The following is a 17,695-nucleotide window of genomic DNA, read 5'->3' on the forward strand; positions in this document are numbered from 1 at the left end:
CCAAACATATACTGTTCAAAAAAAGAAACGCATAGTTGCTACTTGCCAAATTTGTTTTATTTTTCGAAAAAATTAACAGAAAATCCAATATTTAGATTATTTGTTTGAAATTTGGTATGGACACACTTGAATGCACACACAGTTCATTTGCATCTTCAAATCAATCAGTCAATCAATACGATTGGGTGCCGAGGCTGTCAAGTCAGTAGGGGGTGTGACTGCCTTGAGCAGCAACAACTGCCCGGCACCTTCTGGGCATGGACTGGATCAAATGCCGGATATCTTGCTGTGGGATGGTGTCCCACTCCTCCTGAAGTGCCTGCAATAGATCGCGGTGATTTGCCGGCGCTTCTTCTCGCCTGCGCACACGTCTGTCCAATTCATCCCAGAGGTGTTCTATCGGGTTCATGTCTGGCGACATGGATGGCCAGGGAAGCACCTGGACATGGTGGTCGGTGAGGAACTGGGTGGTGAGTCGTGCTGTGTGCGGGCGAGCGTTGTCCTGCTGGAATATGACATCCTGGTCAGCCAGAAGAGGAAGGGCGTGTGGGCGCAGAATTTCCTCCACGTATCGCTGGGCAGTTGTGCGCCCTTGGACGTGCACCAGGGTGCTCCTTCCAGCGGTATTGATCGCCCCCCACACCATGACGCCTCCACCACCATGAACGGGTGCCTCATCCACACAGTTGGGCGCGTAACGTTCGTTTACTCTCCGGTAGACCCTCCTCCGACCATCATGTCGCTGGAGCAGGAAGTAGGACTCGTCGCTGAACCACACGTGTCTCCAGTGATTCCAGCGAAGGTGCTGGTTGCCCCACTGCACTCGGTTCTGGCGATGGCGGCGGGTGAGGTGAGGTGAGGCGAGGTGAGGCGGCGGGTGAGGACAGCTCCTCTGTGAGGTCTGCGAGCTCTCAAACCAGCTTCATGCAGGCGGTTCCGCACGGTCTGGTCCGATAATCGGTGTGGCCCGGGGAGAGCCTGGACAGAAGATGAGGCCGACAGGAAACGATTCCGGAGGTGGCGGAGCCGTATGAAGCGGTCGTGAGCAGCAGTTGTCGCCCTTGGTCTTCCCGCTCGTGGCAAGTCAGCAACGGAGCCAGTGGCTTGAAACCTGACCCACAGTCTACTGATGGTGCTCTGGGACACGTGGAAGTGCCTGGCGATTGCACTTTCACTTTGGCCTGCTTGTAAACGACCCAATGCAATTTGGCGGTCTTCTCTGCTCAATCGGGCCATCTTTCGTCGCTGAATTGTCGTCTGATTTCTTTGTGGCGAACAATCCGCTTTTATGGGTTTTGGAAGACATGGTGAGAGCTCAATATTCCCCGAGTTTCACGAGATTACACTGAAGCATGACGAGTGGTCATGCCAAATGAGCAATTTTGACATTGTAGCCACTGATAACGCATGCGTCACGTGCAGAGCTCACTTGTGGCAATGGACGAAAGGTCGACGACCAGATAAACATTTTCTGCAGTTTGGTGGATATCCTTGTAGCCATATAACTAAATTAACCAAATATTACAAGCTATGCGTTTCTTTTTTTGAACGGTATACGTACACAGGTACATAAGAACGTAGACCTCCTGTTGCGGTGATACCCTTCTAATTGTCAGATTCACAATTATAGTCACGGTATGGACTTCAATCGGAAAAAAAATAGTATTACTCATTCATTAGCGACTATCACTTCTTTGATCCAGTAAAAGACTTATATCAAAACAAAATACAGAGTATTAAGAACACAACGGTACCAAAACTGAGAGTACTGGTCAAGAAACAAAGACGAACGAAGCAATTAACAAAACTTGACTAAATGTAAAAACGGTGACTGTCGCAAGTAATAACTTAGTTTAAGGGAAGCATCGGTTTGATTTGTTCCTGACGGTGTTAGTCTATAATAAGAGGGGGGAGGAGTACAGGATTACAAACTGAAGCAATCACACACAAAAACAAGTCGCCTAAGGCGAAATTACTACATTTAGTCGAGCTGTGGAACTCACAGAATGAAACTGAACGCAATGCAATTTTTCAGCAAGACCGTATACTCGTAGCATCGTCAGTCCACCGCGCACGGCAAAGGCAGTGAAATTGACAAGAAGAGCGGGATAGTAGTTGCGCTGAGAAGGATAGCACGTACGCTTTTCTGTACCTCTCTTCGTTTTAACTTTCTGAGCGTGTTTTTAATCCAAACATATCATATCTATATGTTTTTGGAATCAGGAACCGACAAGGAATAAGATGAAAGTGTTTTTTAAATTGATTTCGAAAATTTAATGTTGATCATAATTTTTATATTTTTTAATTTTCAGAGCTTGATTTTAATCCAAATATAACATATTTATATGTTTTTTGAATCAGAAAATGATGAAGAATAAGATGAACGTAAATTTGGATCGTTTTATAAAAAATGTGTTTTTTTACAATTTTCATATTTTTAATGACCAAAGTCATTAATTAATTTTTAAGCCACCAAGCTGAAATGCAATACCAAAGTCCGGCCTTTGTCGAAGATTGCTTGGCCAAAATTTCAATCAATTTGATTGAAAAATAAGAGTGTGACAGTGCCGCCTCAACTTTTACAAAAAGCCGGATATGACGTCATCAAAGGTATTTATCGAAAAAAAGAAAAACACGTCCGGGGATATCATTCCCAGGAACTCTCATGTAAAATTGCATAAAGATCGGTCCAGTAGTTTGGTCTGAATCGCTCTGCACACACACACGCACAGAGAGACACACACACACACACACACACACACACACACACACACACACACACACACACACACACACGCACACACACACACACCACGACCCTCGTCTCGATTCCCCCTCTATGTTAAAACATTTAGTCAAAACTTGACTAAATGTAAAAAGACATGTTCAGCACAAAAAGTGATGACGTCATAATTGTGTTGTGTGACGTGCAGGTGACGGGAGTGATGACGCAAGGACGGGGTGACGGCACGGAGTGGGTGACGCGTTTCATGGTGTCTTACTCTATGGATGCGTACCACTGGAACTACGTCGTGGACACATACGGCAACCAATGGGTAGGTGTTTCTTCTGGCTTAATATTTTACCATGTGTCTTTCTGTCTGTCTGTCTGGGTTTCCGGGTTTCTAATTGTTGTTGTCATCGTTGATGTTGTTGATACTATAACAACAATCAATGGGAAGGTGCTTGAAGGGTTACTATGTGTCTGTCTACGTGACTGTCTGTCTGTCTATCTGTCTGTCTGTCTGTCTGTCTGTCTGTCTGACTGTCTGTCTGTCTGTCTGTCTGACTGACTGTCGGTCGGTCTGTCGGTCGGTTGATCTGTCGGTCGGTCGGTCTGGTTTTCGTGTTGTTGTTGTTGTTGTTGTTGTGTTTATGTTTCTCCGCCTGTGAACCTTTTTCTGTGTGTGTGTGTGTGTGTGTGTGTGTGTGTGTGTGCGTATGTGTGTGTGTGTGTGTGTATGTGTGTCAGGTAGTTTTTGTTTGTTCGTGTTTTTTTGAGGGTCAAAGACGAGCAACTTCTTAACTTTTTGCGAGTAAAACCGATGCGCTAAAGTTATGCTAAGCTGATGCGGTAGCATTCAATCAAATCAAAATGCAATGGCACATAAAAGGAAATTCCGTGTTTCGCAATCTTGTTCTTATGTTGCATTTTGAATTCATGAGAATAAAGAAAAAAAAACATAACTCGACCACAGTGCAACGCAAATGATTAATATCGCATGCAACCAGGAAAGGCAAACAGGATATGTCTTTGCGCAAACTTGGTTCACGGCTGACAAGACTGAATGAATGACACCATGGGTTGACTTGCTGAACGGTGATTTATCGCGTATCAAATTATGATCGCTGCACGCATAGAACGCAACGCAACGTCATGTCAAAGCAAAACTTCTGTTTTCTTAACTCGTTACATTGCTGCTCGCTAGTTTTTGTCCCTGTGCGTTTACCAACTCGTAACATTTCTCCTCTATATTATTCTTCTCTGCGCGTTGACTACCGGGTTTTCAACGTCAGTGTCCCATAATTTCGACAGGAATTTTTGTTGGACGGGGAAGAAGAAAAGATTTAAACGCTGTTGGTTGGCATTCCCACACTTATCAGTCATTTCATCCACCTGTCATTTTGTAAGACGACCCAACCCTTTACTTTTTTGTCGGCGCCTAAAAAAAAAAAATTACCAGCTCTTCGTTTTTGAAAAGTGACACGTTTTTGCAACACCGAAGAAGCAAAGTACTCCAGTTTCAAAGCAGCCCAAAGAAGTATGCAGAGCCCACGACCTTGGTCTACACTTCGATTACAAATGATTATGTTTGGATACAAGTGACTTTTTCACAAAACTGAGGAAAGTACCGAAGTACACAGCAAAGCAGTTCTCGAAAAATAAAGTTGACCTGGAAAATATAAATAAAAAGAAGACGTATGCGCTAGGCAAAAGTGCTACTGTGTTTGTGACATTGAACGAAATTATACATGTACAAGAATGTCAAAGAGATGGCCACAACGAGTCGTTCTCCTTCATTGAACACGACCTTGACCTAGAATCCAGACACACGCAGATATATTGGTGGATGTACGTGTTACGCCACTGATCAAACTACTAGAATCAGTGTCGCAAAAGTACTACAGTTTTACCAATGAGCCAGTTATTGTCAGCAAATTAAACTGTGACACAACATTAGACTAGACAATGACGTTTGTGTAATGATTGTGCTAATTTTGTTCACATCTGGTGATTGCTGTCAGACTTCACTTCAGCAAAGTGATCAGGGCCGAGAGGCACGAGAAAGTTACCAACCGGGTGGGAGCTAGCCGCGGTGTTGGATTGGTTGAAATTGAGATATGTTGTGATTTCAACGAATCAGACCCCGCGGTTTGTTCTATCCCGTTTGGGTGGCACCCATTTTCTGTTCGTGCGCCTCAGACCTGGTCTTTTGAATACGTGTGTGTTGACAGTTTGAGACCGGGTCAGTCCCACATAATCAAGATGGCGCGGAAATGTTGGCATTATGCGGACAAGTTGACGGCAGACGACCCAACCCCACATTGAAAGCCCTTGACTCTTGGAGAACTGAATGCACTGGCTCACGGTATTGTTCAACCAGGTGGTTTATGCCTCCTCTCTGCTTTAGAGAGCTGCCTATACGAGTGTAATGAAATAAAAGCCACGAGAGATAATAAAGGAGCGCTTCGCCGCTTCGTGGCGCGCGTAAAGCCAAGGAATGCCGGGCGTCTGGGTAGCCGGGTTGTCAGGGGAGGTAATTACCACTTAATAAGTAACATCCCGCAGAGTGCTTTTCTCCTGAACCAACCCCTCCGCGTCTTTCTGTCATAATGGCGTTCTTTTCAAGATGGGGCAGGCCTGAATCTTATCTCTTTAAAGGATGTCATATCATTGTGGTCCTTTCAACTAACGTAAGCGCTTGCATTGCTAAAATTCCCCCCGACTCCCCCAAGCCCCAAAAGGTATGCTTTTGTGGAGGCAGAAAATATAGCTCCCCAAGAAAATAACGTCACGACGGCTCGTTTTGTGTACATCCCAATGGCGGCATGTTCGCGCAGTGAATACTTCTTGATGTCAGCGTCTTAGTCCCCTGTTGGGCAGTGTTGTAACCACCATGCAGTGTGTCGTTATCGTTCCTTTCACGCATTGATTAGTATTTTACCGCTAGTATGCCAACGTGAGGCTTCGCTCGAGCGCAATGTTTGGCCACGGTGTTTGACTTTTGTACACACAAAAAGAATAGCTGTGTGTTTTCTTTGCGCTGCTTTTGGGGGCTAAGTCGTGAGAAATTGTTAAACACGTTTGGCGAGAGTCTCTCTGTAGGTCAGGTAAAGGTTAGGTCGGTGTCATAACTATCACTAGTGGTACCCGTGCTACGCACTTTGTGTGCTGCGCATGCGATGTCATTTTGTTGGTTATGTGCTTGTGAAAATGTTGTTTGCACCCCTCCCCCCCCCCCCCCCCCGCACATTATCCCGCATATAATGAATTATATTCTCTTGGTGAAAAATAAAATGTTAACCCTTACACCGGTGCAATTCTGTAACACATGTTACATAGCCACTGGTGAATTAACAGAGAGAAAAATAACAAAAAACAGTCATATAGGTTTTCGCATCAATGGGAGGTAATCGGAACTGACCAAAAAGACTGCGCGACCGCACGCGACTATACAAACAAACAAAATAAAATACAGCAGGTATGACGTTTGCATGAATCCATGATTACGTCTACATGAACAACAGTGATAAAAGTGCGCATCTCTTCCCAGCCGTGCAGCGCTTTGAAAGTTGGAAGCATTAAAATTTAAACGGGTAAAAAGCCATCGTGAAGATACGAAAAAAAGTATGACGTCTAAAATACTTAATGATTCAAACGCATAGTATAACATATGTAATTGACAACATTGACAACAGAAAATATATACATGGTTCACACACACAATCGAGTGCACACATCCATCCATGCTTATTTAAAGTCATGTACACACACACACACATACATACATACATGGCATCAAGCAACACACAATTAAATGACACATATGGAATATGGAAAACGTATAATGGACATGAACATGGCAAGTAATTTACACCGTTACCTACTATAAAATTGATGATATATATATACCACTCACTTGCTATTCGCCTAAAAGCTTGCGGTGTGCTGTGACACATATAAGAAACCAGAAGAAAAAAGGACTTTACTTTGGCGAAAAGAGCATATGCTGCTTATTTTTGTACATAACTGCTATAACTGTATTTTTTCCGAACACTTACATGTAAAAAACATAGAGATATATCTTACCATTTCACTAAGACAGCCAAAATAACGGTCAAATTAAGGGGAGATCATGATGACGTACATGTCTATGGTTGCACCGGGGAAAAATATTTAGTCGCTGGAACCTATAAGGTATAACACATGTTACATAGCCACTGGTGAATTAACAGAGAGAAAAATAACAAAAAACAGTCATATTGTTTTTCGCATCAATGGGAGGTAATCGGAACTGACCAAAAAGACTGCGCGACCGCACGCGACTATACAAACAAACAAAATAAAATACAGCAGGTATGACGTTTGCATGAATCCATGATTACGTCTACATGAACAACAGTGATAAAAGTGCGCATCTCTTCCCAGCCGTGCAGCGCTTTGAAAGTTGGAAGCATTAAAATTTAAACGGGTAAAAAGCCATCGTGAAGATACGAAAAAAAGTATGACGTCTAAAATACTTAATGATTCAAACGCATAGTATAACATATGTAATTGACAACAGAAAATATATACATGGTTCACACACACAATCGAGTGCACACATCCATCCATGCTTATTTAAAGTCATGTACACACACACACACACACACACACACATACATACATGGCATCAAGCAACACACAATTAAATGACACATATGGAACATTGAAAACGTATAACGGACATGAACATGGTAAGTATTTTACACCGTTATCTACTATAAAATTGATGATATATATATACCACTCACTTGCTATTCGCCTAAAAGCTTGCGGTGTGCTGTGACATATAAGAAACCAGAAGAAAAAAGGACTTTACTTTGGCGAAAAGAGCATATGCTGCTTATTTTTGTACATAGCTGCTATAACTGTATTTTTTCCGAACACTTACATGTAAAAAACATAGAGATATATCTTACCATTTCACTAAGACAGCCAAAATAACGGTCAAATTAAGGGGAGATCATGATGACGTACATGTCTATGGTTGAACCGGGGGAAAATATTTAGTCGCTGGAACCTATAAGGTTATACGGCGACTTATCAGGTGATAATGTTTCGAACTATTTAGTAAACAAATCTATGGAATATTTTGGAGTTCCATTAACAGATAAACAGATCTATCTATCTTCTTATTATTTTAGGTTCGTCTGGGGTAGAGAAATAAAACACACAGCTAGGTTCGTCTGAGGTGCGGTCGCGTGTTTAGTCGAACCGAAAGTTGAAGAAGAACCAATCACAGATCTCTTTCGCCGCGATGTCAAAGTTCAGGTCAAAGTTCACTGTTGTCTGCTCAAATTTGCGAGACAAACCTCTTCAAACTTTGTTCGTGGACAAAATTGGAAGTCGGGACCTAGCGGAATCGATTTCCTGGGTCACGTTGGCATAGCAACCGAAGGAGAAGGCACAAATCCGCGCGGTTTGGTCACAGGAATCGAAAAACCACCGAAAATCCTACCAGTATTATATAGTAGATGTTATCTTTCCGCGTTGCTTGATGCCTTATTTCTTCCCACTGGTTCTTACACAAAGCCCAAAACCAACTTTTTGTTGTTGCTGTTCTGCGTTGTTCTTTTTATTTCCCGGGGGTGAGGGGGGGGGGGGGGGGAGGGGGGGGGGGAGGGGGGGTGAGGGGGGGGGGGGGCTTTGTTTGTTGTTTTTATCTTTATGTGTGCAATTAAACGTCTGAAAATGTGGGTAGCTGAGCTTGTTGACTGCCAATGTTCTGCTTGAGTGTGTGTGGGTGTGTGTAGTGTCTTGTCTTGTCTTGTCTTGTCTTGTCTTGTCTTGTCTTGTCTTGTCTTGTCTTGTCTTGAATTGAATTGTATTATATTGTATTGCATTGCATTGTATTGTATTGTACTGTACTGTACTGTATTGTATTTTATTGTACTGTATTGTATTGTATTGTACTGTACTATACGGTATAGTATTGTATTGTAGAGAAAGGGGGAATGTACGTTCTGGCTCACCGATTCCGACAGACCCTAAATATTAACGCAAAATAGGCTTCTGGACTAAACTTTTACTAAAATGAAACATGCGACAAAATCAGAAAAATACTGCATAAATCCATACAAAAAAAATAAAGTAAAGTAAGGTTGTTTTGAACCAATGCCGGGTCTGTCGGAATCAGTAACCCAGAACGTACATTCTCCCTTTCTCTTATACAACATTCTTAAGCTCAATACGCTCTCTCATTTACAAACTTTACTTCATGTGTTCTTTCACTGTTAGAATTATATCTGATACATGCAATGTGACTGTCTAAACGAATAGTTAACTCTTTACAAGTGATTCTATTTTTACTTTTTCTTCCCGTCCTATTTGAATCCCCTTTTTTAAAAACTGCTTTTTCAGATCTTCTATATCGAGTGGCTTGTTATATTCAGCTCGTGTTTTTGTTTGAATACTTGCTTTCTTACTTTTGTAGTCATCAAAGTCTGTTTGTATCTGTTTGAATTCTTCGTCAGAAACTTTTGAATCTTCAAGTGCTTTACTGATAGACAGTTTTAGGCTAGACAATTTTGATGATGCAAGAGTGGAAATGGATTCGTGTTTTTCAAGCTTTTTCACAATTTTTTTCATTATAGCTGATGCTATAAATGATAAACCACCAACTGCTGCTGCGACACCACCTAGGATTAGAGAAACTGGAGTCCCTACTCCGGTAGCTAACAGAATTGTTCCCGTTACACCTGCAGCTGATGCAAGGATAGTAGAACCAGTGCTGGCATTAGAAAGGCTGTTGTAAGTTGTTGAGTACTTACGTCTAGCGCGAGAATATTTTTCTAATTCATCTTCTAGTTGTTTTTGTATATTACTAATGTGTGCCAGTCTGAATTGTTGACTTTCTGCTGCACTTTCATCAATATTAGGATAAAGCTTCACACTGCTAGTCATCTTTTTAATGCAAAATATAAAATATTTATCTTAATTCTCACTGGCCAGTGTTTCTGCTAAGCTTTGAAGCTGTTCATTGCTTAACACCTTATCTGTATAGTAGAAAGCAATCAAATCAAGATAAGTAAGATTAATACTTCTTATTTCTGTTAAATTATTTATATCTGCGTTAACAACAACATTTTGGTTTGACGTCTGTTTTTTTATTGTGTTAGAATCCTTTTGAACAGCAATAAATACTCTGACTTCTTCAACATTTAATGGTCTCCAGTTGAGATTTATTCCTCTCATTAGAACAGTGTTTGTGGTTTCTTCCCTTTTCCTGACAACTATATCAAATATCATAGTTGCATTCTGCCCTATTGGAAGCTTGGGTATAAAATCGACAATGGTGTCAGCGTCCTTTTCAACACTTTGTTTTCTGTGAATGAGATAGTTGTTCTTATGGAAAGGTTTAACTGCAACTTCTCCCCTGCTGTTAATCGCAGGAACAAGGCTAACAATTAGTGGTTTAGCATTGATTGACTTACGGAATGTGTCGTCTTTTCCAACAAGAGTGTATGGACTCACAAATTCAAACTTCATTTCCCAGTCAATCTTTTTCATAACAGGACTAAGTACCCATTTTTTATTCTGATGTTTCCACATGTAGTATATGTCATCGACAATTGGATCAGGTACATTAACATCACGGATTTGACCTAGTTTGAGGAATCTTGGTTTCTTTTCATCGTCGATTTCCTTTCTCTTGTAATAACCGGTGTCTGTAAACTCGAATGCATACACTGCACCAACTTCAGCATTGCTCTCAAAGTCGATAGCGTCTGCTAAATCTTTCAACTCTATAGTTGAACATGCAACAGGATAAGCTATTGTAGGTCCACTCGACATTTTAATACTCAATATTTTATGGAACTATTTCCAATGTAATGTTAAACAAACAATCAACTGGTTGTCCACTTTGATTTTTCAGATCAATGTGTAGGAATTCATGACACCCTTCCTCCAAGTCCTTGAACTGAAGTGTCTTAAATGTTGGCACGTGCATTTTACAAAAAGAGGCATCACTCGGTGGAAGAATTCTAAGCAGATCAGAACGCTGATCATTAAACAGATTATAGGATGTGTTAAGCTCTCTCATGTGAACAAACAGTACACTGTTAACATCCATGTCAATGGGACGTGTTCCCTTGTATATTTTTGTAATTCCAAGCATATCAAGGAGTTTGGTTGGAAACTCAACGTTTACTTCTCTAGTTTTGGGCATAGTAAGAGTAGCAATGAGACTTGCATGATTTAAACTCGCTGTAATACCTACTGGAGCAAACAATTCTTTCTCTAAAGTGCAGAAGTCATAGTAACCATCTTCTACAGAATGTGTTTTACCATTAATTCTAACCCAGTTGTTATTCTTTTTTTTACTGATATTATACCAAGTAACCTTGTACATAATTTCATGCAGTGCAACTTTCATTCCTCCATTTTGATTGTTGATAGGGTTTGCAAGTTTAACTGGCACACCAGTCTTCACATTTGTTAGTGTGATAAACATTTTTTATTCAACAACAAAAATGAGTCAGTATAAATTCAACAAAGACGTTAAATACAAAACTGGACCATATTACAATCCAAAGACTATTTCTTTCCATGAGTTGGACTTTGCTGTAACAGAAACAGAATCCATTCGCGTTAAAGTGCCTGACCCATTCCATTCTTACCTAAATCCCCCAATCAAAAATGATAGTGTTCCAAAGATGTGGAACTCTCACCCAATTCAGTTCTATCAGAATCAGTTAAACTTTGCAATATTCTGTGCAACCACAGGATGTGGAGTGTCCTATGCAGACCACATGAATAATTCAAACTTACTGACAAAGTGTGTGTACACATTTCACGTTTACTATCAGTGCAGGAGAATCTTGTCTGAACTTCAGGCACCAATGCCGCATGAAAAGAGCTGGAACCCATTCAACAATAGGATAAACATGAAAGTGTATGAGCGTCTCTGCAATGAATTCAATATAGATTTTAAGACCGACTTTAGGCAAAAGCAAGACAAAAACCATGGCATGGGAACACTATATTTATGGGGTGTCCACAGGAGGTATAATTTTGATTACTGGCCAGGTCATACATCTTTTTCTTCAAATGTGCAGGTACAGTTAGGATCAATAGAACAACAGCACCACAATGCATGGACTACTTTTATATTAGACACCGGCAAAGGTTTCACTGGATCAGGTGTTGAAAGGATCAATGAATCTATCCGAACATATGCGTGGTGCTTGCTAGGCTCGCAGGCACAGACACGATCAAACATAATGAGAACAAGCACAGGGTTTGGTGCACAGAAACAGTTGTTATCAAATTTAGAAGATGTCATAAACTCTGCAGTTGATCTGCCTTCCAGCATCAAAAGGTATCAAGACTCTCTCCGTTATGCAAGATCAAAAGTTGACTTTGCTGTTGGTAACGGCCTTTACATGTTACCTTCTGATCTCCAGCTGCAGATTGGAACAATAACAAATTATAACAATGAAATCATTATTGCTAGTGACACCCAGCCGCTTGGAAAGGGTGAAGAACTGAATTCAGAAATCAGAACGATGTTACAGCCATATCACAATGAACAGAAACAAAGCGTGACAAGTGAAGATCACGCTGCAGGTGAAGATCATTCTGTCACTAGGGATGATCAAGCTGTTAGTATTAGTGATGATCATGAATCGCAGAAGACTGCTCTAGTAATTGGTGGAGTGGGTGTAGGCTTACTTTTGCTTTATTCTCGTTAGCAGAACACCTGCAATTAAAACTATTAGAGTCCAGAGATGTTCAGCCATGAAACCAACAACTTTACCTGCAAAAGATAACAGCCAGCTAACAATTGAACCAATGATTCCTGGAAGTGCATCCAAAGCTTTTGCTGCTAGTTTCTTTAATAGTTCTGCAATGTGTTTGAGTTGTTTCTTTACCCATCCCGGATCAGATGGAGATGAAGGTGAAGGTGGAGGTGGAGGTGTGACAGTGCCACCTGTGAGTGTTAACACTAATGTGCTTATTGCAAATCCTAACGCAGTTAGTATACTAGCTATTGTGATTCCCTGCTCTCTGAAAAGCGTTCTAATTCTTTCAGCAAGAGTTGTGTCTTCGTAAAGGATTCTTTGAATTGTATTTTTTATTCTGCTGACCTGTGTTCTCAGTTGTTCTCTATTGTTACTTAGAACTTCTAACCTTATGGCTTTCTCCTCCTGCAAATCTTTTAAACGCTTAGAAATTCTGTTTTTTACTTCTTGTTCTAGGTTCAAATCATCAGCATCAGCAAGTTTTTGTTTCTCTTTGTTTATATCTTCATCCAGCTGACCTAGTTTTGACAGATTATTTGCTATTTCACCTCTGATGGTTTGTAGTGATTGATTAAGGGCTTCTATTTCTCTCATAGGTAATAGTTCATGTGGAGTCTTCAGTGAAGTTTCCTCAGAAAAAGAAGTCTCTATCTCTTGTATAAGTTGATCAGCCTCATCTGCAAGTTTATTAAGATCTTGCAATGGAACAGATTCTATTTGAGTAGCAGTTGGTAGTCCTAGTTCTGCTTGTTGAAGTAAGGAAACAACATGGGAAGGTGATGACCGTGTGCTAGGCACAATATCTAATTGCCTAAGTCGATTAGCAGTAAGTTTTTGTTTTAGTGAAACTTTTGATAGAAACTTAGCAGGATTAGATTTATATGTAAGTTGGACTTTTTCTCCTTTATCGCTAGTTGTATATAAATGATTTGCTTCCATTTTGAACTGGTTTGGATCTAAAACATCAGGTTCTTCTCCTAAACTTTTGTAGAAATCTCTAACTTTACCTTCCAGAAGTTCATGTCGTGCCACCTCATAATGCAGTGAATGATGGTAGGGAACCAAAGGGATTGCTTCGCTCATGTCGTCCGCTGGCTCAAATAAATCTTCAAATCCACCTTCTGCCATTTGTAACTTATTTTTTATTTTGAAAATAAAAAAAGATGGCACAATCGTTCGGTTCTGTTCTTGATCCTTACAGAAGGCTGAAAGAACCTCTCGGGGTAAAAGGAATAAGGCAAACAGTTATAGTTACAAATAATCCTTCTACTATTGATCAGAATGAAATACTTACTGTTAGGTTTCCTAATCTAGGTAAGAACGATGTTATTGTACCAGGCACTGTAAGACTATCATTCAAATTAGAATTAGAATCTGGCTCAGATGAAAATAGGACTTTGGCTTATAATGTAGGAAGAGCAATTGTGAGGAAGATTACTGTCAAACTGGAAGGGCGGGAAGTGATGTCATTGAATAATGCAGATGTATTTTTAGTTTATGCAGATAATTGGTTGACTGACAATGAAAAGAAAAACAGAGTGTTTCAAGGGATTCAGTCAGACAATGGGATAAAAGTTAGAATAGGAGCAGGAGATAAAGCTGACAACAAAAAAGATAACGCTGTCAATGTTGCTTTTGGAAACAAATTTTGTATTCCACTTGACTTTGAACTCATAAATTCACATCCTCCCTTCTATCAAGGAGCATTGCGTGACAGGCTGTCATACGACCTGACTTTCAATAGTTATGATCGTGTTATGCTTTCACAAGACCCGGAAGCAAAGTATAAGGTGTCTGGAATTTCTTTAGAGTTTGATGTTGTAAACCATCCTGAACTGGCTAGACTTATAGAAAATCAGTACAGTTCTAAGCTGCCTATCTATTATGAAAGAGTGTTGAATCACAGTACACTTTCAAAAAGCCAGGCTGATCCAATCTGGAACATTAACTTGAATACACCAGCTAGGTCAATGAAGGGAATACTTATGTTGTTTGAGGAACCAAAAGATTCATATGAAAGGCAAATAGAAAAGTTTTACAATCCACTAATCAATAGAGTATATTGCACAATTGAAGGGCAGCCAAACCAAATATTTGCATCTGGCATGCTGCCATACCAACACTATGATGAAGCAAGAAAGTACTTTACTGGAGGAAGATTGAAAGACCCAACATCTGATCTTGTGGCTAAAGATCTACATTTACACGGTGTTGGCGTAGAAGATTTCTTGACAAATAAATATGCGTTATGGCTGGATCTCAGAACAACTGACGACAACAAACTGCATGGAAGTGGAAGGCGAATTGAAAACGGATCAGAAGGAATCACAATACAAATTGAAAAGGAAGTAGGGAGTAGTAGTAAATCAGTTAAGATCTACGTGTTTGTTGTGTCAGATGCGCAGTTAAACATCTCTGAAAGCAGATTACAGGATATTGTTTATTGAACGTGTTAAAATGAAGTATCTAGATTTTCTTCCAAAAGATCCACACTGTTCTTTGATTTGTGGGGCAACAGGTTGCGGCAAAACAAGATATGTTTTGGATTTATTACAGACTGTTTACATAAATCACTTTGAACACATAGTCATATTCTGTCCAACCATAAAGCATAACAGAACATACAAGGAGAGAAAATTCATATGGTCTGATCAAAATATATTTATTGTAAATCCTTCTGATCGTCTAAATGTTTGCTTGGAGCATTATTTCGATCTTTTTCAGAACACGCCAACACTGTTTATTATTGATGACTGTGCAGCAGAACGTGACATTGTTAGAAAGAAAAGTGCACTAGCAAAGCTTGCATTCAGTGGACGACATGCATTAATATCAGTTTGGATATTAACACAAAAATACAATGCAGTTCTGAAAGACTTTAGAGAGCAACTCAAAACAATAACATTGTTCTATTCAAAGGACCGTGACAGTTTTGAAGAGTGTCTTCGAGAAAATGATGTCATTGAAAACAAACAGGAGAGAGAAAGAATAAAGAATAATCTGAAATCTTCTAAGCACTCGAAACTGGTTTTAAAAACTGATCAACCAGTTCAGTATGTATGTTTGTAGAAATCCTTGCTAAGTTCTTGTCAAGTTCTTACTCAAGTTCTTACCAAGTTCTTACTCAAGTTCTTGTCAAGTTCTTGTCAAGTTCTTACCCAAGTTCTTGTCAAGTTCTTACTCAAGTTCTTGTTAAGTTCCTACCTAAGTTCTTACTCAAGTTCCTACCTAAGTTCTTGTTAAGTTCCTACCCAAGTTCTTACTCAAGTTTAATTACTAGATTTTAATTTTATTCTGCATCAAAATAAAATGAACTGTGATGAATTGCTGATGCAGACTGCTACAGATATTGAAATCTGTGACAGTAGGACTATACCTAATAAAAAAGAAAGATTGTATTCACTTGCTGTTTGTGGAAAAACAAAACACTACCTTGGGCAGCAGTTAACTGTGGAAGAAGTACAACATCTTTCCTCAGAAGATATAGAAAAGTATCATGGACGGTATGAATCAGTGCTTGGTTCTAAGATGGTTAGAAGTATTGGACAGACTGTTATAGGTTTGTACACAAAGATTTTTGGACATTTTACACCTCTCGACTCGGAGGAAGACTTAACACATGATCTAACTCATGACCCTGTTGTTTCCAAGTCCCTCGAATCTCTTGCCTGTGGCCTGTATTATCGATTTGGTGCTTTATTAGTACCATTTGTTGCTGGATTAATTACTTTCAAACACATTAATTTTCAGAATAAAAAAGATGACAGATCAGTTGAAGCAGACAGTGGAGCAGACAAAAATACCAGAAGTGAACACAGTGACAAAGAAACCTGGTAGAGTAGAAGCAGGAAAAAAACTAGCCGAATGGAACAGACAAAAAAAGTTAAATCAAAAGGCAAAGCAGAACATTATGTCTGAAGTTGAGCAGACACCAAACATTCCTGAAGTGACTAAGGTCACACAAACTGATCAAGAATTAAAATCTTCATTTCTATCATACAGAAAAGTAGCTGTAGCAGCTGTTGTTGGAGGAGGTGGATACTTGCTTTACAAACTTTGGCAAGGCAAATATAAAGTGTCAGAAACACCAAAATCAGAAAAACCAAAATCAGAAACACCAAAACCAACAAACAAAGCAGTACAAACAATAACAAAGCCCACAGTAGTACCTGCAGTGGATTCATTTCATATGGAATAATTTTAATATTTTAATTTTGATAACATAAAAATGAGTTCTGAAAAGACAATAGTTAATCTAGTTTATCACGCTGCAGTGATTGGAGGCTTGAGTGTAGGTTACACAATGCTGGGTAAAAGTCTCCTCAGAATGAAACCAGCTGACTTGGGAAAGTTAGACTTCGAAGACGGTGCTAAACTAATTGGTGTTGTGACAGCTTCCTTTGCAACAAAAGACTTCCTGGTGAAGCAAGGAATTATTCCAGAAAATATAAACATGTAAGACAATAAAATGGCTAGCTTGGTTATGATGGTGGGAGGTGCGATTGTAAATGCGCTTGCATTTTCTGGCAGCAACTATTTGTTTTCTAAACTGCAAAATGGTGAAGAGAGGGAAAGGCACAACAAAGCCATGGAACAACTGGCGAAAGCACAGGATGAATACGAGAAGAAACGAATTGCGCAGTTAGACTTTATGAATGATAAACTCAGGCAGCAAGGACATGCAAACAAAACCTTTGCCAATGTTGATGCAGCCATTCAAGAATACTATCTTGTAACTGGAAAGAAAATGAAGACAAGTGCTCCTCCAAAACTGGGTGACTTTTATCAGCCTTCAGAAGAGCAGAAGGTGGGCGAGATTGTTTTCATTGTTATTGGTATGGCTGTTGTTTACTTTATTGCGCGTGCTGTCAAATCTTAATATTCTGTCATTTAAAAAACCATGAGTGATGCTTTGTTATCTAAAATATATTATTCCCCAAAAGGATACTGGAAAGGAAGAACTGCTATTGACAAGCTCAGTGACGCAGCAGGTGTTTCTCAAGATATAGCAAAGAAATGGTTGTCAAAGCAGGCAGTTTGGCAGATCTATTTACCTGCACCAAGAAAAATTACACGACCACACTTTGTTAACATTAAACCGAATGACACTCATCAAATAGACCTGCTGTATTTACCGCATGACACAGTCAGAAGGAAGAAATATAAGTATGCACTGACTGTAGTT

At 39.9% G+C, this 17,695-nt stretch overlaps 1 protein-coding gene across 3 annotated transcripts in view; it reads left to right on the plus strand.

The window, feature by feature from the left end:
• LOC138970642 (lactadherin-like) overlaps positions 1 to 17,695 on the plus strand; it is a 111,543-nt gene that overhangs the window by 30,342 nt on the left and 63,506 nt on the right. For all 3 annotated transcript variants that reach the window (XR_011457034.1, XM_070343107.1, XM_070343108.1), the window contains exon 2: positions 2,934 to 3,056. Coding sequence is in view for 2 of the 3 variants with exons in the window: in XM_070343107.1 (XP_070199208.1) it covers positions 2,934 to 3,056 (123 nt within the window). In the remaining variant the exon portion in view is untranslated. The remainder of the gene's footprint in view (positions 1 to 2,933; positions 3,057 to 17,695) is intronic.

The sequence above is a fragment of the Littorina saxatilis genome, linkage group LG7 (genome assembly GCF_037325665.1).
Source record: "Littorina saxatilis isolate snail1 linkage group LG7, US_GU_Lsax_2.0, whole genome shotgun sequence".
NCBI lineage: Eukaryota > Metazoa > Mollusca > Gastropoda > Littorinimorpha > Littorinidae > Littorina > Littorina saxatilis.